General features: G+C 39.7%; 1 protein-coding gene across 1 annotated transcript in view; it reads right to left on the bottom strand.

Moving 5' to 3' along the window:
* LOC149079592 (histidine ammonia-lyase-like) overlaps nt 1–26,795 on the bottom strand; it is a 52,840-nt gene that overhangs the window by 9,396 nt on the left and 16,649 nt on the right. The window contains exons 5-13 of the mRNA XM_089240197.1: nt 25,748–25,820; nt 25,452–25,518; nt 25,314–25,351; nt 24,407–24,532; nt 23,683–23,822; nt 23,510–23,557; nt 20,416–20,467; nt 17,008–17,103; nt 10,447–10,542 (exon numbers count right to left, since the gene is read on the bottom strand). Of these exons, the coding sequence (XP_089096323.1) occupies nt 10,447–10,542; nt 17,008–17,103; nt 20,416–20,467; nt 23,510–23,557; nt 23,683–23,822; nt 24,407–24,532; nt 25,314–25,351; nt 25,452–25,518; nt 25,748–25,820 (736 nt within the window). The remainder of the gene's footprint in view (nt 1–10,446; nt 10,543–17,007; nt 17,104–20,415; nt 20,468–23,509; nt 23,558–23,682; nt 23,823–24,406; nt 24,533–25,313; nt 25,352–25,451; nt 25,519–25,747; nt 25,821–26,795) is intronic.

Genomic DNA, 26,795 nt, shown 5'->3' with positions numbered 1-26,795 from the left:
CATCCCTTTAAGATTTCATTTCGGACGTCCCCCGTCCCTTGGAAAACTCCACCCATTTAATTTGATTTGATATTTTACCCATCATCTCTAAGTTTCTATTCGTTTCTTGAAGGTTTATTCATAAGATTGGCCACTGCCGATCCATCCCTAATTTCTTTGTCCAAGCGACTCTCCCTTCAGGACCCCGAGAACCCCAACGGCCATGGCTTAACCTTTAACCTACATCGAAGCTTCCCATGACTAACACTCGGCATTTTAGATCCTCTGTTATACTTTAATTGCACCCCCCTAAATAAAGGGATTCTACTTCTACTTAAATGGCCGTCAACTATTCTCAATCTTGAAATTTGTCTATTCATTCGTTGGTCCCTTTTATTTTCTACGATTCCCCGCTTTTTCTCCAAGAAAGCACTCCTCGGACGATCCCTTTTGCCTAGGGCACCCCTGAAGTACAACCGACCAGATGCGTTGTGACGGTAACTAAAAGATTCCCTAATGAATGGCGATTGCCCCATCTACTTACATCGGCCTGTGATTGTATTTCTTTTTAATTGGGACTATGTTCCCACCGCTTGGACAAAGCTTCTTCCATCGACACGACGCCGCTTACTTTAAACCCTCAAGAAACATGTCTACCATCCATAGACGACCATTCTTATTTACGTTCCTATTGTTCAATTATTTGTTTGCTGTACATATAGTATATCGGTTACTGTCGCCTGCTATCGGCGCCTGGAGACCTACAGTTCTAAATAGTTAAATCCAAAAATCAAATTTAAATACTCCAAACTATCAATTTAAATATATCTGAAAATAATAATTTTAAATATTCCCTCTGTTCTATATTCCTATTTAACTAGCACGAGCTAGTTAACATTCCTCCCCTTTTTCTAAAAAAAAAAATCCATTTTTTTTTTTCCCCTTTCCATGGTGAGCGATGATGATGATGATACTCTCTTTCCCTTACAATGTGTCAGCATATTAGCGAACTACCATTCATATTGCTGGAAATGAACATTCAAACAATCTAATATTCTCTTCATGTCAACTCATGTTCTTTCTATTACATACGTTAATAACGCATGTTGTACAGTCCCACCAAAATGTGAACAAATATCATGATACTTCAATTGAAATACACTATGCAATAAATGAACCAATAAAACAAATAAATGCACCAAACCTATAAGAGAGAAATGAACCATAATATATAACACAGTAAGACATATAAACACACATATTTCAACCTATGCTACTTCTTAGTATATTATTCACTGTTTGCTATCAGAGAGATGTAGCTTATACAGTATATCGTATATATAGGCACTTGAACAACACCTGATGTGTTATTCGGAAATTCTTGTTGAATTTTCTACTCGCGAAAGTATTTATCTTCTTCTGATTCTTAATCTGAAAATCGTCCCTGAACGAAGCACTAGAATGTCACTATCTCGGCGTTATGTGTCTCTTAGCGTCACACAGTCACACGTGAAATAGTTCGTTATTTTCTTTCATGATGAAAATGTACCAATTTGACAACACTGCAATTAGAGAACCACTGTCAGCAGGCATGGTTCCTGCTGAAAACTCAAATGAAAATTGAGATGCTGCTTTTCCCAGTGCACCACTGTTATTGGAAACTACACGTTACAGTTTGTCTTTTCTCCGAGGTGAACTTTGAACACACCTGTTGGCTTCATTCACTACAATCCACGATAATCGCAGATTTTTAAGGTATATGAAGAATCACTGCTCACTGGATTCGATTATAATAGTTCGGAACCCATTTTAGGCTGGGCGCTCCCAATAATCTCCCAGCTGCTAGTCTGGTCGCATTCATCTAATACAGTTCATATTGGCCGCGTAAAACGTAGGACTCCATGCGAATTCGTGATGGAATTCTCCCATCTGATGCATGTCCCTGCTATTAGGCTTTTTACCTAGCAGTGACACTAGGCACCGTGTTCACAGGTTATACACTGCATACCTTCTAAACCCGTGCATCGTGATCCTTTAGACGTTAGGCATCAACACTGCTGACCAATGGAAGGCTTGGATGATCTGGAATCTTTGCGCTTCCCATCATGACGAGTAGCTGCCCATCTGCTGATGAAGTTGCAATGATAATGAGAGTTTATTCATCGAACTACGCTCTTATTGTCGGCTACTGTTCATTGTCACGTGTGATGCACACCCAAATGTGGCACCAGGTGAATATAGGTGGAGATGCTTCGGTCTCTTCCGGTCCCTCGTGAAATAGCATCAGTGCTCTGGTCGACACTGTTAACACCTTTCGGCACTGTTACACTGTTTACAGTACTGCATGTAACTTATAGACAAAGTGATTAACATGATATATCTCTCTCCCAATTGTTAATATGTCACTTATACTAGGTACACAATTACACATTAGTTTATACAATTACTCTTTTTTTTTTTTTTTTTAATCTATATACAAGTGATATATCTCATATTTTCCATATTTACATCTTTCTTCGAACTCTCGCCTTGAGTGTTTAAATTTATACTTAGCTAATCACATTAACTAATTTCTCAGCTAATCTATCTGCTAATCGATCAAATAACGTTTTCTCAGATTCAGGTATGTTTACTGGTTTAATCATCCATGAATATATTCTGTCAGCTAAATTATGCTCTGTTCTATCGTCAGTGGTCTCTGCATGACTACTCTCTGGTAAATTTTGCCGCACCGGAACACTTGAAGTTTCGGCGGTCCCATCTACAGTATTTAATTTCTGTACTTGCCCTCGTTCATTTCGGGTTCTTAAATTATATCGAGATTGCGGTAAATTTTGACCTTCCCTATTTTCACTTTCGGATTCATCCTTATCAGTAACAATGTCATTAGGTTCTGACTGAGCATTATCCTGGGGCAACGATGTATTTACGACATCGGTATCTTCTGTACTTGTCTCTTGGCTATTGCTATTATTCTGCTGGACAAAGGGACATAGAAGGTAGGGTGGCAACACAAAACTTTCTTCTTCTTCCTCCTCCTCCTCCTCTACTTCGAAACTGTGGGTGACGTCTTCTTCTCCCTCACTTTCAACGTCTATTTGTGCACCCTCCGGGGTTTCTTTTTCCCTCGAATTTTCACCTCCTCCCCTTTGTGGTGGGAAAGGCTCGTACGGTCTTTCAAGAGAAACTTTTGCTAACCGATCTGAATGAACTAACTGTGAATCCTTTGGATTCGCTACATTCCGTATGCGAAACAAAACCGGAGATTTTCTTTCGATTACCCTGTAAGGACCTGTGGAAGGCCTATTCAACTTTGCACTCTGACCTCTCTTTTGCCTTCCGGGGTTATATAGGTATACCAAATCGCCTAGCAATATGTTCTTATCCGTAGCTGTTTTCCCCCTATATTTCTCTTGTTTCTCCGCTGCCTCTACCATACTATGTTTCACATACTCATGGGCTTTCTCCAACTTGGGTAACAACGATTCAACGTAATTCTCATGGGTATAGTAATTAAATACAAGGGGTTCTTTTAAAAGATCACCCGCTGTTGACATGTCTCTACCAAATAAAATGAAATGAGGAGTTTCTTTCAAGACCGCATGAATGGCACTTCGGTACGACATCAAAACATGCGGTAGCATTTCATCCCACTCATCTGAGTCAGTGACCATACACGATAAGGTGTGCGTAATAGTCGCATGGCTACGCTCGTTCATGCTGTTCGTTTGTGGATGAAGTGCTGATGTCGCCAGGGCTTTTATCTTTAATTTGTCCAACATAGCCCTAAATACTGATTTATGCAAGTTTGACCCTCTATCCGATAAACAAAATTCGGGAAGTCCATATCTCGCTATAATTTCTCTAAAGAATGTCTTCGCTAGTGTTTCGGATTTTACGTCTGGTAATGCTACTGCCTCTATAAATTTTGAAAAGTTGTCCATTAATACGAATATATACCTGTTTCCATTTACAGTGATATTTAAGGGTCCCATAATGTCCACACTAACTAACTGAAATGGTCTAACGGGAATAAAATTTCGTTGCAATGGGGCCTTACTCTTCGGGTTATGACTTCTGCGTTCGAGACACACCTTGCATGATTGGACATGTATTTGGCAATCCCGATAATATCCAGGCCAGAAATATTTGGTGCGCAACCTCTCGAACGTTTTATCAAAGCCCATATGACTACTGAGGGTGTCGTGGACTAATTCCAAAATTTTCCCTCTCAGTACTGATGGTACTACCACTTGTTCAATGTAATCATCTCTAGAGGGGCGGATATCCTTGGAAGCGTAGTGGCATAATAACTCATTTTTCATAAAATACGCATCTGCTACCTTCCTAGTTGGTTCTGGTTGATCTAGAGTTAGTAGATCAATTATCAGCTTTAACTGAGGATCTTTCCTTTGAAATTCTCTCATGGATTCTTCAAGATCATTGGTCTCTATATCTATTGAGCTTATCTGTCGGCTAAGACAATCCGCGACCACATTATCCTTCCCTGGTTTATGAACCACTTCGAAATCGTATTCAGATAGATTCAGAAGCCACCGAGTTAATCTCGGATTCTGAGTTTTTAATGAAATTAGATATTTTAGAGGCTTATGATCGCTCTCAACAGTAAATCGCCGTCCTACAAGATATGGTCGAAAATAACTTATACCCTCCATGATAGCCAGTAGCTCTTGCTCAATGGCTGGGTACCGTTGCTCTGTTGGCTTAAATTTACGGGACATGTATCCTATAGGTTGATTTCCATCGTCGTTTTTCTGATACAAACAACAGCCCAGTCCGACCTTACTCGCATCTGCGGACATAATAAAATCCCTATCAAACCTTGGATAAACCAACACAGGGGGGTTAATTAGAGCATTTTTAAGATATTGAAATGCTTGTTCTTGCTCTGGACCCCAATTGAATATAACATCTTTTCTAGTCAGATCTGTTATGGGTTTTGCGTAGTCTGAATAGAATTGTATAAATCTCTTGAAGAAATTACACATCCCCAAGAATCGGCGGCAATCCTTTAAGGATTTCGGCTGGGGAAAAGTTTGTATAGCTCTAACATTGTCCGGATGCGGACGTACTCCCTTTTCCCCAATTATGTGTCCTAGGTATTTTATTTCTTTCCTCAAAAAGTCACATTTCTTGGGTGCCAATTTCAAATTGTACTTTTCTAACAAAATGAAAACCTTTTCCAATTTACGCAAGTGCGTGTCTATGTCAGGGCTGGCAATGAGTATGTCATCGATAAAACAATGTATTTTGTCATCATGTAATTCCGATAATAAGGTATCTGCCAACCGTTGGAACGCTGCCGGAGCAGTCTTCAACCCCATCGGTACTACATTATAAGAGAAACACCCTTCTTCATTCACAAAGGATAATTTAGAGCGGTCCTCTTCTGCCACTTCTAACTGATAGTAGGCACTACATAAATCTAAACTACTAAAATATTTCGCACCATCCAATTGTGCTAGAATATCTTGGATCAAAGGCAGTGCATACGAATCAGATTGAATGGTGTCATTAGTCTTTCTAAGATCAACACACATCCTATACCCTCCATTTTTCTTACGGACCATCAATGTAGGTGCCGGATTACTGCTCATACTAGGAGATATGATTCCACTCTCTACCATGTCTGCCACCTGCTTCTTTAACTCAGTTCTTAAATGGTACGGGGTGCGATATCTAGGCGACCTTTGTATTTCCTTCCCATTCCAAGGTATTTTATGTTTTGCTACGTTCGTCCGACCAATTTCAGATATGTCTCGAGCAAAAACATGAGCATATCGCATCAAAAGAGATAATAATCTCCTTTTCAAATGTGCAGGCATACCTTGAAGATCAAAATCATCTGCTTGCAACGGCTCCAAATTTTTCTTTTCAAGGGGTATCGGTTCCTCCCTCAATTCTGAGTCATCTGAAACTGTGACTGTACCCAATTTCGTACCCTTTGCTAAATATCTATTAGACTCAGACATATTAGCTATTAAAACTTTAACCCTTCCTTGTTCGTCGATCTTCCCCACTGAATGAGCCAACCATACAACACTATTTCGATTCCCTTCTTTAGGAGTAATTAGAACCTCACTTCCACGTTCAATATATGGTACTTCTACTGTCAATAACTTTTGCGTTCTAGGAGGAATTCTCAATTTACCTGGTAACACCAAATTCACCATACACTGCTGATCATTCCCACGGTTGTCTTCCCGCCTGACCAATGGCACTGACATATCCTTATTCCTTAGACAACCACTCTCAGCATCCAATGCAAAATTACCAGCCTTAATAAAATCATAGCCCAATATAATATCATACTCAGGACTCAGCTGCTGTTCCGCAACATATACCTTTTGCAATTCCTCTCTAAAACCCAAATGTATTGGCACGAAGTACACAGCGGAGTGGCTCAAAATTTTCCCGGTCACCCCTCGAATTTGGATGTTGTCATCATCGGCTCTAGTACAAGAAATTTGTTTCATGATGTCTTGCATTGAAACTGAATCAATCACACTAATGCACGCACCTGAGTCTATAAGTGCACGAAACTGTAAATTAGCTATCTTAATCTTTACAATCGGTAGGAGAAATCCATTGGCTTCCCTCTGTTGCAATATACATATGTTCTTTTTCTTATTTACAAGATTCCCCCCACCTTTTGATTGTCAATTTCCTGTCTGTTGGGGTGGAACCCCTGGAGCTGTTGTCACCTCTTGAGTTTGCTTTTCCTTTCCCTCTTGCCTGAATCCATTCACCGATCTTTTCTGTGGGCACCACCGCCGAATATGGCCTTTTCCCCCACACCCATAGCAAACAAAAGAATTCTTGTGGTTTTGAGCCGTTCTCCACTGCGGGAAGGTGCTTTGTTGAGACTGAGAAGCACCTTGTAATTGTTGTTGCGGACAGGCATTATATCCCGTGAACTTAACTTGTGTATTGTTATTATTATTATTACCTGCCGGATTAGCGGAGCTAAGTTTCAAACCTTGTACCTCCCGAGCTAGTTCTTCGAATGAAGCCCTTTGTTGCCTGGCTTCTGTCATTAGTTGAGTAACCAAAGTCTCTAATATTTTAATTTCTGTGTTTCTAGATTCATTTCTTTCATCTGTGACCAATGCTGCATTAACTGATGAAAACTTTGTTACATTTTCATTACTCTCAATCAAAGAGGCTATTTTAATAGCAGTAGCCAAGTCTTGCGGGTTCTGATTTAGGACATGTTTTTGAATGTTGGGCTTTAACCCTGCCAAAAATTGGGACAAACGCGTCCTATCAGCCAAATTTTCAACATCGGGGCTCTCAAAATTTGCACCTTGGAGGAATCCGAAAGCTACATTTTTTAATCTACTCGCAAATTCTTTCACGGACTCATTCAACCTTTGTTTACAGTTAGTAAACTGTTGGAGGTGATACGTTAATGGATATTCATTTCTGAAATAATTTATGAATTCTTCTTTAAATTCTTTATAATTAGCTAGGCTCCTCAACTCCGGACTGTTGGCCAAGAATTCTGCAGCTTTACCCTTCAATTTCGATTTTAGAACAATCAATTTCTCCGCATCATTCCAATCTGCTAATTTTGAAATTTCTTCCAATTGAGATAAGAAAAACTCTGCCGGATACGATGGCTCAGAACCCGAAAATGAATTCAGCAACCCTAAATACCCTGCTATTGTATTTAACCTTACAGGATGGCCTTCTCCTACCATGTTTACTTGATGATCCATTTTGATACAGAATATTTTTACACCAAAAAAAAAATTCCCAATTTTGAAGTTAATATCTAAAGATTCGTAATTTGTATCGAATCCTGGTCTTAAAGGCACCAAATGTTAGCCCGTTCGGGTTTGAGGCCGTTCTCGTAAGTACGTAAGCGAATGCCGTTCAATGATTTCAAATTGCGTTGTGTATATATAAAGTATAATAACCCAGGCAAAGTTTACACAAAGTAGTCATACACGAGATGCTGGAAGTTAATTAGTTTATTTACACTCTAGTTAATTGAATTAATGCAACTTGTATTTTTCATGCCATATCATCATCCTTATTAAAAATTATTAATACATATTCCATTCAAGGATACTTAACAAAATCTTCGGTTGGCCCCCAAAACAATTAGGTTCTTGGCCCTGAACATTATATGACCCGTGATTTTCCATTACATCTCAGTTCGCCCCCAAAACAATTAATTACTAGTACCTACACTATATGTCACATATGGGAGAGAGAATATAATCCATGCATCACTCACCAGGTGAGACCCTTCTCCAGTCTTTAGCTTTAGCCCCTTAGACACTCATCGCAGCCAGGAAACCGATTCCTGAGATTTCAACTCTCGTCTTCACCAGTCATCTCTTTTTCAGTCTCGATTCGTTACTGCCTTTCTCTCCAATTCTCAATTCCCCGTATCAAGATTTTCTCATCCCTTTAAGATTTCATTTCGGACGTCCCCCGTCCCTTGGAAAACTCCACCCATTTAATTTGATTTGATATTTTACCCATCATCTCTAAGTTTCTATTCGTTTCTTGAAGGTTTATTCATAAGATTGGCCACTGCCGATCCATCCCTAATTTCTTTGTCCAAGCGACTCTCCCTTCAGGACCCCGAGAACCCCAACGGCCATGGCTTAACCTTTAACCTACATCGAAGCTTCCCATGACTAACACTCGGCATTTTAGATCCTCTGTTATACTTTAATTGCACCCCCCTAAATAAAGGGATTCTACTTCTACTTAAATGGCCGTCAACTATTCTCAATCTTGAAATTTGTCTATTCATTCGTTGGTCCCTTTTATTTTCTACGATTCCCCGCTTTTTCTCCAAGAAAGCACTCCTCGGACGATCCCTTTTGCCTAGGGCACCCCTGAAGTACAACCGACCAGATGCGTTGTGACGGTAACTAAAAGATTCCCTAATGAATGGCGATTGCCCCATCTACTTACATCGGCCTGTGATTGTATTTCTTTTTAATTGGGACTATGTTCCCACCGCTTGGACAAAGCTTCTTCCATCGACACGACGCCGCTTACTTTAAACCCTCAAGAAACATGTCTACCATCCATAGACGACCATTCTTATTTACGTTCCTATTGTTCAATTATTTGTTTGCTGTACATATAGTATATCGGTTACTGTCGCCTGCTATCGGCGCCTGGAGACCTACAGTTCTAAATAGTTAAATCCAAAAATCAAATTTAAATACTCCAAACTATCAATTTAAATATATCTGAAAATAATAATTTTAAATATTCCCTCTGTTCTATATTCCTATTTAACTAGCACGAGCTAGTTAACATTGTCTAAACCTTGAAACTCATAAGCGTATTGCTTACCCCTTCGAAATGCATAAGAGTTTACACCAAAGAACGCTTAAGAGTCCACATTTAAGAACGCATAAGTGTCCACACCTAAGAACGCATAAGAGTCCACACCTAAGAACGCATTAGAGTCCACACCTAAGAACTCATAAGAGTCTACACTTAAAAACGCATAAGAGGATCGCGTTGCACTTGAAATGCTTAGGAAACCCTCATCCCCCCTAGAAATGAGTAAGAAACTCCAAACTCCGTATGCACATTACACACCTAGAAACCACACATACATGTGCTTGCATACCAAAACGCGTAAGGGCCTTTCTAACACCTAAGCATAGGACGTGTTGCATACCCTTCGGAATATGGAATAATCTCCTGTTTACCGCTAGACATGATTAAACACAAAGAGGGTCACACCCCCCCCCCCCCCGCGCAGTAATGCATGTGTCGCTTGTTTGCACCTCGAGACACATAGGTGACTTGCGTGCCCCTAGGAATGTAAGGGGGGGCAGTCTTGCATAACCCCATAGAAATTCGTTAGGATTGTTTAGCGTCTACACCTCGAAATGAATAGAAGTTTTGTATACACTTTTGAATGCAAAGAAGTTTTTTGTGAAGTTTTTTTAGAAGCTTTAAATGCATAGTGATTTTCATAGATGGCCGATACATGGCCTCTTCGGAATGCGCAGGAGGCTTTCGAACCATGGTGCGGTAGATTGTCGTGGTGGTAAAGCCGGGTTTTCCTAGAAGTAAAATTTCAGCGCCGGGTGCAGCGCAAAAACGCTGATTGGTTAAAATACCTGAAATTCAGGTGTTTAGACCAATCAGCGTTTTTACGCTGCGCGCACCATAGAAAACCTGCTCCTAGGAAAACCCGGCTTTAGGCGTAGTGGTAAGACGTTCGTCGAATGTTGCCTCAGGTCCCAAATTCTAACCGGGGCAAGAATATAGATAACGAGATATTTTCCCTAACGAGATTGAGGTGACCGCCGATAGATGACGTTTCCATTTCCAACCAAACTCGTTAACGGCAGTAAGTATAGTGATATGGCCGAAGTTGGCGTCTGGTTTAGTAACATTTTATAACCACCCTGTATACTACACACAATTTGAAATTAAATATCGATCCATACTGACCAGCCATTTCAGAAGGATGAGTGTCCGAATGGAGCAAGGATCGCAATCTTTTGGCCACTTGTGATTGTCCTCTGTGTGGACGAACTTTCTGAATGTCTAAAGGAGAAAAATAGAAGATTTATTGCATGCTTTAGAACAAGAGTAATAGTGTTTTGTGCGTTTATTGCTGACTGATAATAATTTTTGCTAGAACCCACTTTAAATAACCAGCTCATTTTGCAAAGGGACCATTTCCACTTTTGTTGAATTGTTAAATTTACAGTAGAAGCAAAAATAGAAGTAGAAAATACTATAATAGGGTGTTAAATTAATAAACCGATAAATTCAGAGGGTTGTTAGTAGCCATCAAGAAGGAATAAACATTGCAATGGGACATGGTGTCGCAAACCTCGTTGAGAAGGTGAAAATCGTGAAAAACGCATGTAGGCTCCTCTGAGTCCAGAGGAGACGAAAGGTGGATGTCAGCTGTTCGTTGAATGCGTTCGCTCACCATATCTGACGTAAGTAGCATCGCGAAACGCATGCGCTGGGGTAGGATCACGCTCTCCGGACGACGTTAATAAGAGCTATTGCGGTAGTAAGCACATGTAGCAGTTGGTTGTCTGTTTCAATGAGTATCGTGATGGCTGACTACACGGACTAGGAATACGCATCTGATTTACCGTTTTACTCTCTCTACCTCTAATTCGTGGTTTCTTGCTTCTCGCTCTGTTCTTTCGTCGATAATACTATTTAGTAATTCTTTCACAAATTCAGGTTCATAATGAGGGCTTTTCACAATTAGCTCTTTCAAATCCACAACCTTTGCGTCTTTGGGGACTTCCACCCGTAACTCATCTGCTAAAATCAGCAGGTCCTCTTTTCGTCCTCTGGCTAAGATGGCCATTTTTAGTATTTTTTCTTTTCTTAAATCAGTATCTAATGAAATTACTGTACGAAAATAGTTCGGTTTCGCCCAACAAACAAAAAAAAATGTGACCGCTCACCTCAGTATAGGCGAAAGTCTTGATGCTAGTTCGTTTCTGCCGATGGTCGAGCTTTCCCATAAATATTCCGATGTCTTGAGACACTGGTGACCACCCAATGTGTGATCAGCTACGCCAAGTGATCAGTCCTGATCCTTCTATTTTGTCAATCGCTTAACGATGATTTATTCCTGCGATCACCTTCGCACAAAATAGTTTCCATTCAGTATAGTTCTACTGACCCCACTCCTGACACCACTATGTAGGGTTCGTTTTCAATGAATAATTGCCACACACAATCATAAGCACTCTCTGCCACTTTTATATATAATATTTGGTTTAATCATACTTTTTCACAATAAACATTATACTATTAACACGTCCTCCTCGCTTACAGCGAGCCTTTGAAATTACCTCCTGAGTCCACAGGAGCCACTCTCTAACTAACCGAAAACACACCAAGCTTCTTTTCTCTTCGTCGAGGGTCTTTCTCCCCCACCCACGCTTTCTACTCCCATCATGCTCCTTCCCAATGGGGGAAAACCTTACAGCGTTGTCAGCACCATTCGCCACGATCGATCAACTACTACGGGAGGCGTCCGGGAATCGTTTTAACGTCGTCGTAGACTATGCAATGACGTCAGCGGGCGCCACTTCGAATAACTCTTGTAATGCTTAATAAAATGAATCTTTTTGTAGTTGTTCTTGTACTTTTTGTCATTCCAGCGTGACGTCGAAAACTGCTTGCGTTTTTCGCACGATTTTCACCCTCTCAACGTGGTTAGCGACACCATGTTCCATTGCAAATTTTTGTTCCTCTTGATGTCTACCAACAACCCTCTGAGTTTGTCGGTCCATTAACAGAACACCCTGTATGCAGAGTGCGTAGGTAACAGGGCGTATGACATTTTACTGGCGAAACATTAATCCTGGAGGCATACTTCCAATTAGAAAAAGTATCCAAATAACGTGTAGTTCTCAGATATGTCATTCATGTTGATGAATGACATATCGCTGGAATACGGTGCCGATATGCCCAAAAATTCAATTAGGAAATCTCCTGTCTTTCTTGTGATGTCAACTAAGAAAATTACATGTTTCCAAGTACAATATTCACTGAGATATTCGAATTCGAAAAACGAAGGAAACTTTTTAAAGAACAGCAAAAGAGCTAACGGACAAGGCTTCTTTCCCTCATTTATGCTTTCCCTTACCAAATTTCCTCCGTTTTTCGCATTTGAATATCTCAGTGAATATTGCACTTCGAAACGTGGCATTGTTTTTTAGTTGGCATCAGGAGAGACGGGGGCAACAATTCCATAATTGGGTATTCGGAAACACGGGGACGGTATAAAATGTTAATTCTTTTTTCAATAACTATACAACTCCATTTAACGTGAATGAAGTATCTGAGTTCTACACGTTATTTGGATACTTTTCTAATTCTAAATATGCCTCCACGATCAACGGTTCGCCAGTGAAATGTCATACGTCCTGTTACCTGTGCACCCTGTAAATAATTTTCTTTACAAAATTAGGAGATAGCCCAACAGGTAACATATAAAAATGGTGTAAGAATGTTTCAATACTACGTTTCTTGACCAACATTCAAAAGAGTTACCTACCCTCAAGTTTTCTGGAAATGTTCCGTTTTCAAAAGAAAATTAATGGAAATGATACCTTTTGGTTGAAATTTTAGCTGGTCAAGTATGAAAAATTCTAAATCTCTACGTCACCTGTAGATTCCAGAAGGTTTTAGCTAGGCCAGGAAGGTATACACTGGCCTCTCGTCATTAATATAAGAATCACGATCATTCTCTACAGCATGGTTTTCCCAATTGTTTGTTCCGTAGCTCCTTCTTCAGGAATTGTTTTACCTCATCGCTACCCAACTCATGCGAACCCACAGGATCCTATGTTATCCTCGTACCTACTGTCGCCCACCAGGGGTCGATATCGCCCACTTTCGGAAACATGATCTACAGTGTAACCTCCCAGAAGAATGCTCCTGTTAGCAAACACCTCCACTAACGGACACTTTTTTGAATTACGTCAATGGGATTGGATTTTTTTACTATCCATTAACGGACACTCCTCGCTGATGGAAAAATTTCAGGTCCTATGGGTGACCGTTATCGAGATGTTCTTTCTACCAAACAATCGTGTCCCAAAAATTCACCACCAGCAATTCACCGCTAATAAAAAATTCACCGAATGGGAAATCCATCGCTGGGAAAATTCAAAGACAACAGTTCGACATGAGTGAATGAATAATCGAGTGAGTGATTGAATTATTGATTGAGTAAGTGAATGACAGAGCGTGCGAGTGAGTGATTGAATTATTGATTGAGTAAGTGAATGACAGAGCGTGCGAGTGAGTGATTGAATTATTGATTGAGTAAGTGAATGACAGAGCGTGCGAGTGAGTGAATGAATGAGTCACAAACTAGGTAGCTCAATCTGTTACTTCCTTACTAGGTCACTCATTCTATCATTAATTCAGTAGGTCACTCACTCTGCCACACACACTCACTCACCAGGTGACGCACTTACTCACTTAGATCACTATTACCCTAACTCACTAGGTTGCCCACTCACTAGGTTGCCCACTCACTCAATCTCCAGGTCACTCTGTCACTTGTTCACTGACTCACTCACCAACTACCGTATCATTTACTGACTCACAAACTCGGTCATTCCTCGCTCTCTTACTGGCTCATTGACTCGTGTCGAACTGTTGTCGGTGAATTGTTAGCCGGTGAATTTTGCTAGCGGTGAACTATTGGCGGTGAATTTTCCGCAAACCCCAAAAAATACCGAAGTGAATGAACGAGGAGGATGTGTTGCCATTTGACAGAAAAAAACTAACTTTACATTGTAATTTTCATCAAAAGATATTTCCATTTGAATTTACCCTCTTGCATAATCCGGCAGAGGCTCATCCCAAAGATTCAGAAATCGGTGAAAAATGAATTTCCAAGTAAAAAATGTAAATGCTCCCCTTTTTTGGAAATAAGTGCCTCAAATAGAGGTTGACCTTAATGACTAAAGAATTATCCTGACATACAAATCGAAATTTAATTTGTTGACTGCCTATCGAAACCCATCGTTAGATGGTCATTAGTCCTCAGATTATTCGTTGATTAAAAATGAACGACCTAGTTCTAATTCAATTGGTCATTTGCATGAGGAGGAAAGTTTGAATTTCACAAAACAGTCCCCTCGAGGGTCTTTTTTTAATCGATGGTCCGATCGTTTCCGGGTTTGTTTGTGAAAGGTTATTTCTATTTATTGAAAGAAGTTTACCCTGGTGTTTTTCTAAGGAGGGCCCACGACTGGAAATCAAGTAGAAAGGGAGCCGTGAAAGTTGGTTGTGGGGCACAGGAAACTGTGAATGAGAATAATGTAGACTCTCGCTAATCCGGCAAATATCAGATCAGGGTTTTTGCCGGATTATTGAAATAGCCAGATTACTGGAAATCAGTTGAAAAAAAGCCTATTTGAATAATACAGTAGTAGACACCGCTGCTGTATTAGAATAAAGGCCGTATCGAGGGGGGAGGGGACTTGGGGGTCTGCCTCCCCCTCACCTGAAATGTGAGAAAATGACCAAAAAAAGGGAAAAAGATGGCCAAATCTTTCTATAACTTTGGTCCCCACCCCCAAAACGAAATTTCTGGCAACGGGTCTGATTAGAAACGTGGATAATGTTATCATTCAGATATTTTTTATGACTTTTGAAAAGTACGAAACAGGTAAATATTATAACAAGGAGCAAAAATTTGTTTATAGTCTATCAGGATTTGGTTAATGTTATTTTCCTTCAAAAGTTTTTTTTCGCGTATTTGGACGCAAACCAGACTTTTTTTCCAATAAATTATCGTTATCAACTTGCAACACTATGTGGAAGATCAAAAGCTGTAAGGTGTTAGAAGATGCAGTGGTCCACCTATAATGTAGAGCAGCGGTTCTCAACCTTTTTTGACTCGCGGAGCCCTTTTCAGTACATAAATATTTATATCGGAGCCCTGTTTGACTCGAGGAGGCCTTTTTGTATATAGTTTTTATGGCGGAACCCTGCAGGCCTCTTTTTTTCATTTGCTATCAAATTTACTTATTTATTTTATTTTCCTTATGTCGCCGCGGAGCCCCTGGGAAAAGTACACGGAGCACCAGTTGAGAACCGCTGATGTAGAGAAATGAGCCGTCCTTCAGTTCGTAGTCACTTTCACAGTTACTCGGGCGAAAGACTTTCTCAAGGGTCTATGAAACGTACCGTACATTTAAAAAAAAAATATCATAATTCATAAAACACATCAGACAGTTTCAGTCAAACTCCTCATAGTGATTTAATAATAACCGCAGGATTTTATTTTGCTTATAGCAAAAATATCCTGTTTTAGAACAATGTGGGAAAAGAAAACGCAGATTGAACATTTCGCAATCAGCAGTGTGGGAAAAAAAACCGCTTTCATGCGTCAAGTTCGTTTAAACTGGGCGTATGGTCATCATATGTGATTTTGGATTTCTGTCGGATATGGTTATCAATTGGTTATTGTTATCAAAAACTCCGATTCCCGATTTCATCCCATCGAGCGGAGTTCACCGTGTAAACTTCTGTCCACAGACATGCAGTGGCATGTTTTCCTCTTCTATGGGAGCTTGACGGAAAAAACGCCGAACGAGCCAGATTATCGGAAATCTACTGTAGTTTGAATAATTTCAGAATACACCAAAACGTGTGTATAAAACCAGGATCGTCTCAACACGTGAGGCACATCTAGGCATGGCCGGGGTTTTGCCATCTGTGAACTATGAAAATTTTACCGCCCTTCTCACACACCCATTCTAGTCCAGTTTCCCACCACCAGACCAACCGTGACCCACGCTCTGTCCCACTAAGGGATATAAGCTGGTCCTTCTCAGGAGACGTGGGCCACGGTGCAAAAGTCCAGTTTCCCAAACTTTTGTCTCATCGCCCCCCCCCCTCAACTAAAGCCAACTTATAGAATCTTATGTCGTACCAAATTTACCTAATGTCATACTTAGGTCATACCTTTTACCGCCCCCGAACCATTCCATAGCCACACCCCCCAGGAGGAGATATTTCCCACTTCGCCAAAAATATAGACTAGAGCGGAAACAGCCCTCTCTAGTCTATATTTTCTGGGCCCCCATACATAGTTGGAAATAACAACTTACATTGTTCTGGGTGGGGGGGGGGGGACCTCCCATACTTAGGTGGAAGTAACTAACATCTGAAAATCATAGTACTAGATATCATTGTGTAAGCTCCCCCCCCCCATATGTATATGGGGCCCCAGGCACCACCACCCGCTATGGGCCCGTGGGTTGGGAAGTCCCTGATTCTATGAAAATTTTTTCTCACCATATTTCACTTGAAAGGTTTTTTATTCACAGCTCTTTGCAGCTCACTTCACCATTTGTCATGGCTCCCCTTTCATCTGATTTATCTCTGTATGTATATATATAGCCCCGTTTGAATATCCCAGGACCACAAGGAGGCCATATGACCCACTTGTGTACACAGTAATTTGTAAAATCATTCTTGAGTAACTTTTTGTGATTAACTTACCTCCATCGAAGGCTCTCGTTGTACCTTTGAGGACCTCCAAACTCAGCGCAGCTACAACATCGGCTTGTAGGGCTATATTTTCAGCCCTGTACACAGCTGAATCACAAAATAAAAAAGAAGTTCAAGAATTGGCATGGTATAAAATTTTAAAATTCTTATAATAAAATACGGCAATAGTTCATGATAACTCGGCAATAGTTCAAGATAACTGTGGTGACCATGTTTCATCGTGATTAAAACGGAATATTACGGAACATTTACAATTTTCAGAAAAACCACGAGTTAAACTTCAATTAGTAATCACTAAAGCCCTTATTATATGCGCTAAATAAAGAGGCAAAATATGCACAACATACGCTGAAATACGCGCTAAAAAAATACCTGCAGTATCTACTAAAATTACATGAAAAAATATGCAATAAAAATAAGATGAATCTGCACTCAAAAATACCGATATAATGACGAAAACAAATCAATCCAATAGTATGGGGGGGGGGGGGATCTAAATTAATGCTAGTATGAGGCTAAATGGGGAAAAAAATATGCATTTTAAAATGCCGAAAAATGAAAAAAATTCATACAAATTTCCAAAATATGCATTTTAAAAGGCTGAAAGAAGCATTTAAAAATTATGAAAAATGAATTTAAAAATTATGAAAAATGAATTTAAAAATTATGAAAAATGAATTTAAAAATTATGAAAAATGAATTTAAAAATTATGAAAAATAAATTTAAAAATTACGAAAAATTCATAAAATATGCTTTAAAAATTCATCAATATGCCCCATGGGAATAATTGAAAAATATACGTAAAATGAAAATAAGAAAAATGCTGAATTTCCCCTAAAGAGGGAAAATGTGCGCAAAAAATAGAAAAAAAAGTATATTTGAAAATGCAGAAATATGATCTATAAATAAAAAAATATTTACAAAAAAGAAAAATACGTACAAACATGAAAAAAAAGCACGAAAATGAAAAAAAAGCATATTAAAAGCACAAAATTATGCCCTAAGGAAAAAGAAAAATAAGCAGCAAAACTGGAAAATATGCGCAAAAAAATGCAGAAAACATATTTAGAAGTGCAAAAATATTCATTATTAAAGTTCCTTAAATTATGCCCTAAAATGAGCAACACTCGATAGTGAAATATTTTCTTGAAAAAATTGAAGGAATTTGATTAAGATCTGATTTGAAGAATAAAAACAAAAAAATAATGATAATCAGGAAAAGTTAGCGCATTACAACGGGATTAATAGAAAAAAAAATACTGAAATGCCAAAAATATGCACTTGTTCTAAAATTTCGGTGATTTTATGCGTTTATATACAATAACTATAAGAAATGCTAAAACATGCAAATGCGTACGCACTTATATAAACTGAAGAGCCAAAAAAACTGGTACAGGCATGCGTATGCAAATAAAGAGATATGGATCCAATCAGAGTACGGCGCTGCGGTCGACAACGAATATATAACACAACAAGTGTCTGGCGTAGTTGTTAGATCGGTTACTGCTGCTTCAATGGCAGCTTATCGAGATTTAAGTGAGTTTGAACGTGGTGTTATAGTCGGCGCACGAGAGATGGGACATAGCATCTCCGAGGTAGCGATGAAATTTGGATTTTCACGTACGGCCATTTCACGAGTGTTCCGTGAATATCGGGAATCCAGTAAAAAATTAAATCTACGACATCGCTGCGGGCGGAAAAAGATCATGCAAGAACGGGACCAACGACGACTGACGAGAATCATTAAACGTGACAGACGTGCAACCCTTCCGCAAATTTCAATGCTGGGCCATCAACAAGTGTCAGCGTGCGAACAATTCAACGAAACACCATCGATATGGGCTGTCGGAGCCGAAGGCCCACTCGTGTATTCTTGATGACTGCACGACACAAAGCTGTACGCCTCGCCTGGGCCCGACAACACCGACATTGGACTGTTGAGGACTGGAAACACGTTGCCTGGTCTGACGAGTCTCGGTTCCAATTGCTTCGAGCTGATTACGAGCCATACCCGTACACTGACGTGTACGGGTATGGCGACAACCTCATGAATTCATGGACCCCACATGTCAACAGGGGACTGTTCAAGCTGGTGGAGGCTCTGTGATGGTATGGGGCGGTGCAGTTGGCGTGATATGGGACCCCTGATACGTCTAGATACGACTCTGACAGGTGACAGGTACGTAAGCATCCTGTCTGATCACCTGCACCCATTCGTGTCCATTGTGCATTCCGACGGACTTGGACAATTTCAGCAGGACAATGCGACACGCCACACGTCCAGAATTGCTACAAAGTGGCTCCAGGAACACTCTTCTGACTTTAGACACTTTCGCTGGCCACCAAAATCCCCAGACATGAACATTATTGAACATATCTGGGATGCCTTGCAACGTGCTGTTCAGAAGAGATCTCCACCCCCTCTTACTCCTACGGATTTATGGACAGCCCTGCAGGATTCATGGTGTCAATTGCCTCCAGCACTCCGAGTCCATGCCACGTCGTGTTGCGGCACTTCTGCGGGCTCGCGGGGGCCCTACACGATGTTAGGCAGGTGGACCAGTTTTTTTGGCTCTTCAGTGTACATGGAGGGTCTTTATAATTAAATTTCCACTTTGAAATGACCATAAAAAGAAAACTACTGGACAAAATGTTATCAAACTTGGTAATAGTTTACAGGAGAGGTCAGGGGATTCAATTTTCAGCAAAAAAAAAGTTAAATAATTCACCACCAGCGGGGAATAGCACTGTATGTAATATTGCTAAGCGAAATAAGACATGAAGACATCGGTTTAAAATGTTTTTAATCGTTTCTAAAACGTGTTACAAAGCATATTCAATGTGGCGTCCACCATTTTCTGAAAGCAAGTTAGATCTCGTTACTGCGTTCTCAACAGTAGCTCTTAACATATCAGGAGGATACAAAAAATGTTCGTTTATAGTGAGTTAATGTTCGTTATTTATGAATGAATATCAGAACATGTTCTCGAAAAAAGCATGCTTTCTTTTCTGTTTCTTTAAGAATTATACATAAAATTGAGACTGGAAAGAGTGGCATTATTTGAAAATCTCTTCACCCTAGTTATAGATAACTAGCGGCTTCGCTAGCGTGGATTTGTTAATCTGAAAATTACTCGGCGATGATCAAGAGAAAACGGGACAGAACAAAAGAATACGGCTCATATGGTCAGATCTGTGATAGGTATTTCTTTTGCCTTGCTGCTTATATATCTGCTGTTTTACTTCCCGATTTAGGAAGGCTTTTTAAAAAAGCCAGACATAAATTTCGAAAAAGATATAGAACAAATGGTGCTGCCATCTATTTACGTTTTTTGCAAAACTCTATTTCAATCACAGGTCGTGTTATCAAATTTTCGAAATACAGTATAGATACTCACCTTCAGCACCTATAGAAGTGATCAACTGCGTTCCGTTCAGCAATGCGATTCCCTAAAAATATTTAAAAGAGAAATATTATAAGTAATTTTCTTTTTCAAAATTATGCGGAATTTTTTATGTTTATATAACTCCTGTGTGGTTCCTACTAACTTCCCTGGCGGAACAGGTAGGCTTGATGTACTTGACTGCAATTTCTATAATCTTTCCACATAACATTCAACTAGGTTCAATGCCAGTGCTAAATTCAACTCATAATCCGCTAATCTTCACCATGGATATTGGACGCCCAGACCCAAAGACATTCCTTATAAATTAGTAACTAACTAGTCTAAATACTGTGAAATTCTCAGCACCGAAGAACTAACCCTCGACCAACATACTCCTGATAATGTCGAACAAGGAATCTCTGATATCACTTTCAAAATTGAAGACGCAATTGATAAATCGACTAGGAAAATTCTTGCAACTGACAACAGATTTGGCATCTCCCAAGGGCTGCGAAACAAGATCAGGAAAATGCGGCAACATCACATGAGGCGAATGGACAAAGTAGCTCTTAACAGACTGGAGAAAGAAATACGCGCGAAAAGAGACTTCGGCCTACGTCAGCGAACGATTTTCCAACTTTATAGAAGACGCTACAGCAGCAGATGGATCACTTTGGAGGGCCTGGAAGAACAGCAAGGTCAAAGGGGGCAACATCAACAAGATCAAAAACCAAAGGAATGAATTTGTCTTCTCCGAAAGTGAAATAGCCAACTACTGGCGCTACAACTAAATACGCAAGGCCAAAGAACATTCTCTGCAGCAGGGACTGGCAGAATCTTACTAATTAACTGAATATGAGTCTTTATTTTGTCTTTTACGTGGCTTGTAGGTGCCTTATTATCCCTATCATTTCTAATTTTATTATGGTACATGTAAATAAAGCATGTAACGTGCAAAATAAATCCATACAGTTACAGCAAGGTGGAAAAGAAATTAGGGAAAAAAGAAAAAAAAAATGCATATGTGGTATATGTATAAACATAAAACACTGCACGAATTGGAATCTATAAATATCATTTGATTTAAAATGATTATTTGTTTTCATGTTATTCTCTTTCTCTCTGAATTGTGTCTAGAAGCATTGGTCACTGCAAAAATTTTATACATAAATTGCATGCATAATAATGGGTTGTAAAAGCTGCAACGTCGGCTTAAGATTACGATACTAGAGTATCAGGTTTTTATTTGAAAAATTGCAAATCACTCTAAAAAAATGCACTATCATAATGTTAATTTATAATAGATTATTTTTGTTTTGGCATAAGTGTATTATGCATGCATGTATGAAGAGATTTTTTTGTTTATATAAGATAAATCTCTATAATTTGCGGGTAGAAATACCAGCATAAAGTCTCTGCAGTGTAAGAGTGTTGATCAGTAACTAACTGACAACTGTTAGGGTTTGCGTTTTCCTCCAAATTCATCTAGAGGTTTTTCTTTCTCTCCACCAAACTGAGTGATTGTTATTCGGCTCATGCGTTTTGAGATTGCTTATGTTGTAATGGCCATGTTGACTCTGTGCTTGCTAAAAATAATATTCTATCTTTTTCCCCATCTTTTTAAACACACACTTCTCTACCCACAATTTTTACCCTTCACAGCCGTTTACTGGCACTTCCTAAGCGTGGTAATGGAGTCTTTAAATAGAGCGTGTGTAATTAGGTGGTTCGGTGCCACGGACAAAAACTGTGATATTCAGTTATAAAATACTTGACTACGTATTTTCCCTGTTAGATGGCAGCACATTTTAAGGAATGCGTTTGAATAATTTAGTCAAAAGGGAAATTTGGCTCGGGGTCACCAGAGGTCCCCCTTTAGAACAAGGGCGTTGCGAGGGGGGGGGGGACTTGGGGGTCTGGTCCCCCCCCCCCCGAAATGTGAGAAAATGACCGAAAAAAGGGAAAAAGATAGCCAAATCCATTGTTCTGTCACTTTGGTCCCCCCCCCCCCCGAACGAAATTTCTGGCTACGCCCCTGCTTTAGAAGGTCATATGTCCTTCTTTTCAAGTGTCTACGTACATTTTAAAAAATTCACCCTTTTCTCAGTCATGGTAACTCGTGGGAAATTTCCCATATGCGTGGGAAAAATTGGTCCACATGGGAAATTTATTGGCGTTTGTGGGAAATTTTGAGAGTTCAAATCAAACAAAGAATTTTTATTGAAAAAAATATATAAATGCAATACAAATGTATGCGTTTCTGCTGTAAAATACTTGACTGCATATCTCCATCGATAGATGGCAGCACAATTTTTGGAGTGTGTGTGTGGGGGGGGGGGATTTAGTCGAAAGGGAAATTTTCGAGGGAAACTTTGCTTGACGAGGTTACCATCAGACCAGAACTAAATTTTGGCTGATTCCCAGCCCTATGGGCCGCCTGTCAGCATACAAGTTGGCCATGAAGGCCTATGAAGAAAGGGAAGAGTATATATTATTTGTGTAAAGAATTATGTTGTGCATGGTCATGGACATGTCGGTCATGGTCCGATTATCTGGCAATTTACGTCTCCTTGTAAACCATATGAATTTACACTTTTCAAAATTGAGCTGAATAGCTGATTCTTCACACCAATCCTCGATTTCATCAATTGTGTCTTGTTAAAGGCTTGATTAGCATCTCTACTACTGCAAAGTACAGCACAATCGTCAGCGAAAAGGGATATTATTTCATTTTGAGGTCCCGGGATGTTATTAATAATCATCATGGTAACTCGTCATGGTTTCCGTCATGGTCCTCTTTAGGTTTCCGATAAGGCTCCTTTCACACACTACAGATTCGTCCGTATCGGACGCACGGAGACATTCGATTAGTGGGTCAAGCAATTGGATCAGGGCCGGTCCTGGAAATTTCGCCGCCTGAGGCTAATAATTCTTTTGCCGCTCCTTGGATGCGACTATCCGAAAAGAGTTTTTCGTCACGTTATAATAGCTTGAGTCATGAGGGATTCAAATGTTATAGGAAGGAATCATCACTAAGCAATTTTCAGATTACCAAATCCAAGCGGGTAACAGCTAGTGCTTAATGAATAGCTTAAAATAATCTCACCTCTTTGGCTTCGAGACAGACTGGTTTCAGATTATGGCTTTCCAAAACCTTAGAATCAATAGAAATAAAAAAAAAATCATTTTAATTGTACGAAATACATGGATCGTGATTATATTTCTCATATTCATACGTAAATGACGAATCAGCATTTTCCTTCTAAAAAAAAAACTCACGTATTTGGCTTCCCCCCAACCAGATTCCGGGCTCCACATTTTTCCTTCGCCAATCATGCCGAGTGCAAGATGAGCGAGTGGCGCTAAATCTCCACTCGCGCCTACTGTACCTTTCTCGGGTACCCAGGGTAAACAAGAAGCTGCAAAAAGAAAAAAAAACTTGAATGAAGTAAACCAGTGATTCTCCCAACATGGGCGTTAACGCCCCCTGGGGGCGATGGAATGTTCCGGGGGGGCGATAGAAGCTACGTTTATAACATAGGATCCTATGGGTTGGATTGCGTTGGGGGGTGATGGGACAAAAAAATTTGGGAAACTCTGTAGTGAACCTTCCAACGTCCGTTAGAATTTATAGTTGTCAGATGGAGCATTACATTCGGTAAAACGCGCCAGGGAGGATGATGTTGGCGACATGTCATTGTTTTCGCGTATTTGAAAACGGCGAGATGAATGTAAACCAAAAATTGGGAATTGACCTATTTATCTCTTGAATTTGAAACTTCCATAAGTTTGGTGATGTGAAAAAAACGTTAGTCGCCAAATCGGGAGTAGGGGGTGGGGAGAAATTATATCAATATTTCTCATTCTTAGAGAGTGGTTCGAAGTTAGAATCGTTTCGTAAGGCAATTAAAAACGTCTCTTTTCCGTCCTGACCTAAGGATAGGATTCTCATTGAAGACTAGGAGGTGGTACATTCGAAGTGTGAATAAATTCAAGAACTCACCATTGAAAGCGTTCACCACATGCATCAGGGTGTCCAAAGAGATGCCACTGTAACCTTTGGCGAGGACGTTGATTCTCAGGGCCATCAGCATCCTCGTCTTCTCTGGTGTCAATGGCTGTCCAACTCCTTCAAAAATGATAACCAAAAAATATTGCAAGTCTGGGAAAAGTTTACCGTAGATACGTGTAGGCGTGTTCATGATTGAGGTTTCCAACATTTTTAATTTTGCGTGGATTGGTTACCGGACTTTTCATCGTTATACTAATAAACAAGGTGGCCCAGAACTTTGCGACAAAATTTTAGTGTTGATGGTACACGTCCAGACCAACAATTGTTTCAATAGAATCTGGGGTCACAAATGACTTTTTTGGTCCGCGCTTGTTAATATGCTGCGTCGCCAATGTCGCCAGAAAGTGACGAAGAAAAGATCCTTAAGTAACTGTGAGAGGGAACTATCTTTCACTCATACACGTATTGCTTACAGAGAGAGAAAGAAAGAACAGATTTCCCTTCCCCCCCCCTCGTAATTGCCTGTGTCAGGAAGAAAGAAATTTTTTCCTCCTTTCTCGAACCATATAAAACTTCCCTGTCACGCCTCATGATGTGTGCGAAGTTGAAATAATTTGGTGACATCTGAAGTGGAAGTGCCCTTATATATCCTCCGAATAGGTGGGTTGCGACGCTGAGTTCCATTGGAGAAATAGTTTGCTTCTACGTGTTCTCTATCGGAATTTTCATTTCAGTGGTAGAGTTCTGGAACAGTCTGTACATATTTTTATGGGATTTCATGGAAACTTTTTGCAGCCGCGGAACCGTAGAAGAGCTCCGGTAGGAAGAACCCCAGTAATCCCCCGGCTCACCGTAATCTACTATGTACATTGAAATTTAATTCATAATGTATACATACCTGCTGCATGGGAACGGACCAAATTCACTTGTAATTCTCTGTAGGTTGAAAAAATATATATATTAGCAGAAATACAATGCATTGCATTCATTTCGATGCATTAAAATGTGCGTATTATGTAAAGGAAATTTTTCTTACATGATTTTATCGTCACTTATCACAGTATTGGCGAATTTTCCAAATCCCGTGTTCACTCCATACGCCACTGGAATTATGGTTATAAATCAGTGAATTAAAGTTACGAAAATAATTTCTTGAAAAAATAATGAAGTGCGAAAATAAACAGCGTTAAAAGAATTAACTGTGTGAAATAAATGGAGCAATATTTCGTGAATTAAACGTTTATTTTATCATAAGGCACTCTCGTCACCTATTCAATTTATACACGGTTCTACCGATTTCCGTTATTAGAGCCGTGCGGAAATCTCACTCACCTTTATTCTCTTTCAAAATCCTCTCCAATAGATCACGGGAGTTATTGATTCTGGCCTTTGCATCAGCACTGAGCTAGAGAAATGAAATTCCTTAAATAAGCATCGCAGTGAAGTAACAATTGCTCTAGCCCAGGGGTCTTCAACCCATAGGCCCTCCAAACCGATTTTTCGAAAATACTTTTATATACAAGGTGGATACTATCGACCGCCCAATATTTACTAACGTGATTCCTTGTGGAAAAACTAACATGGGAGAGTGTTTACTCCGTTTTAGGATCAGCCGAATATTTAATGAGTTGTAACGTTTTGAATTTTTGTGACGTGTCATTTTTGTAACGGTCAGTTACGCGCCAAACAACTAACAAAAGTAAAATTGTTCTTCAGCAGAGGGGTGCAGACTTTTTCAAAATGGACTGTAAATATTCTATCCCCTTAGAAGCCAAGATCAGTTATTTTCTCTCACGATTGGCACTTTTTCTTCTTCGTGTAGAGTGATGTTAACCTTGTTATTACGTGATACCTTCGCCTCCACTATATTAGCAAATTTATCACCAGATTTATAAAGCGTTAACGAAACGAGGGATCTATTAGGAAAAATTGTTTTCCCAAAATCAACACTTTTTTGGGAAAATAATGTAATTTTCTTTCCTTCATTGCCAAGTCAAATTTTTTGAGGGAATGTACAAGGAAACGGAACTGGTTTGGGCAGCTTTAGCTTTCTTGATTACTCTCAGGGTTAAAGCATTTGCTCTCAAAAATGCCAAGTTGTACGTTTGGTACACGTTCGGGGAATTCGGTAGGATTCAAATTTGACAGTATCAACTGATCGTTTTTGTCACACCACGGTCATTTGTCAAATTTTAAAGAGTTACAACTCCATAATAATTGATCAAAAACTGAAAACACTTTTCCGCATTAGTTTCTGCGAAGGAGTAACGTGTGTAATTATTGAGCAGTCGATGTGTCTAAATTCAAAAGAAATGTTAAAAGATCTCTGGCCACTGAAATCTGTACTGCTGAATTTAGAACTGAGAAATAATTTCCAGAT

The sequence above is a fragment of the Pholcus phalangioides genome, unplaced genomic scaffold (assembly GCF_987345545.1).
Source record: "Pholcus phalangioides strain wild (caught in Gottingen) unplaced genomic scaffold, Ppha-v1.0 ptg000012l_1, whole genome shotgun sequence".
Lineage (NCBI taxonomy): Eukaryota > Metazoa > Arthropoda > Arachnida > Araneae > Pholcidae > Pholcus > Pholcus phalangioides.
This window is presented reverse-complemented; position numbering and strand designations above follow the sequence as displayed.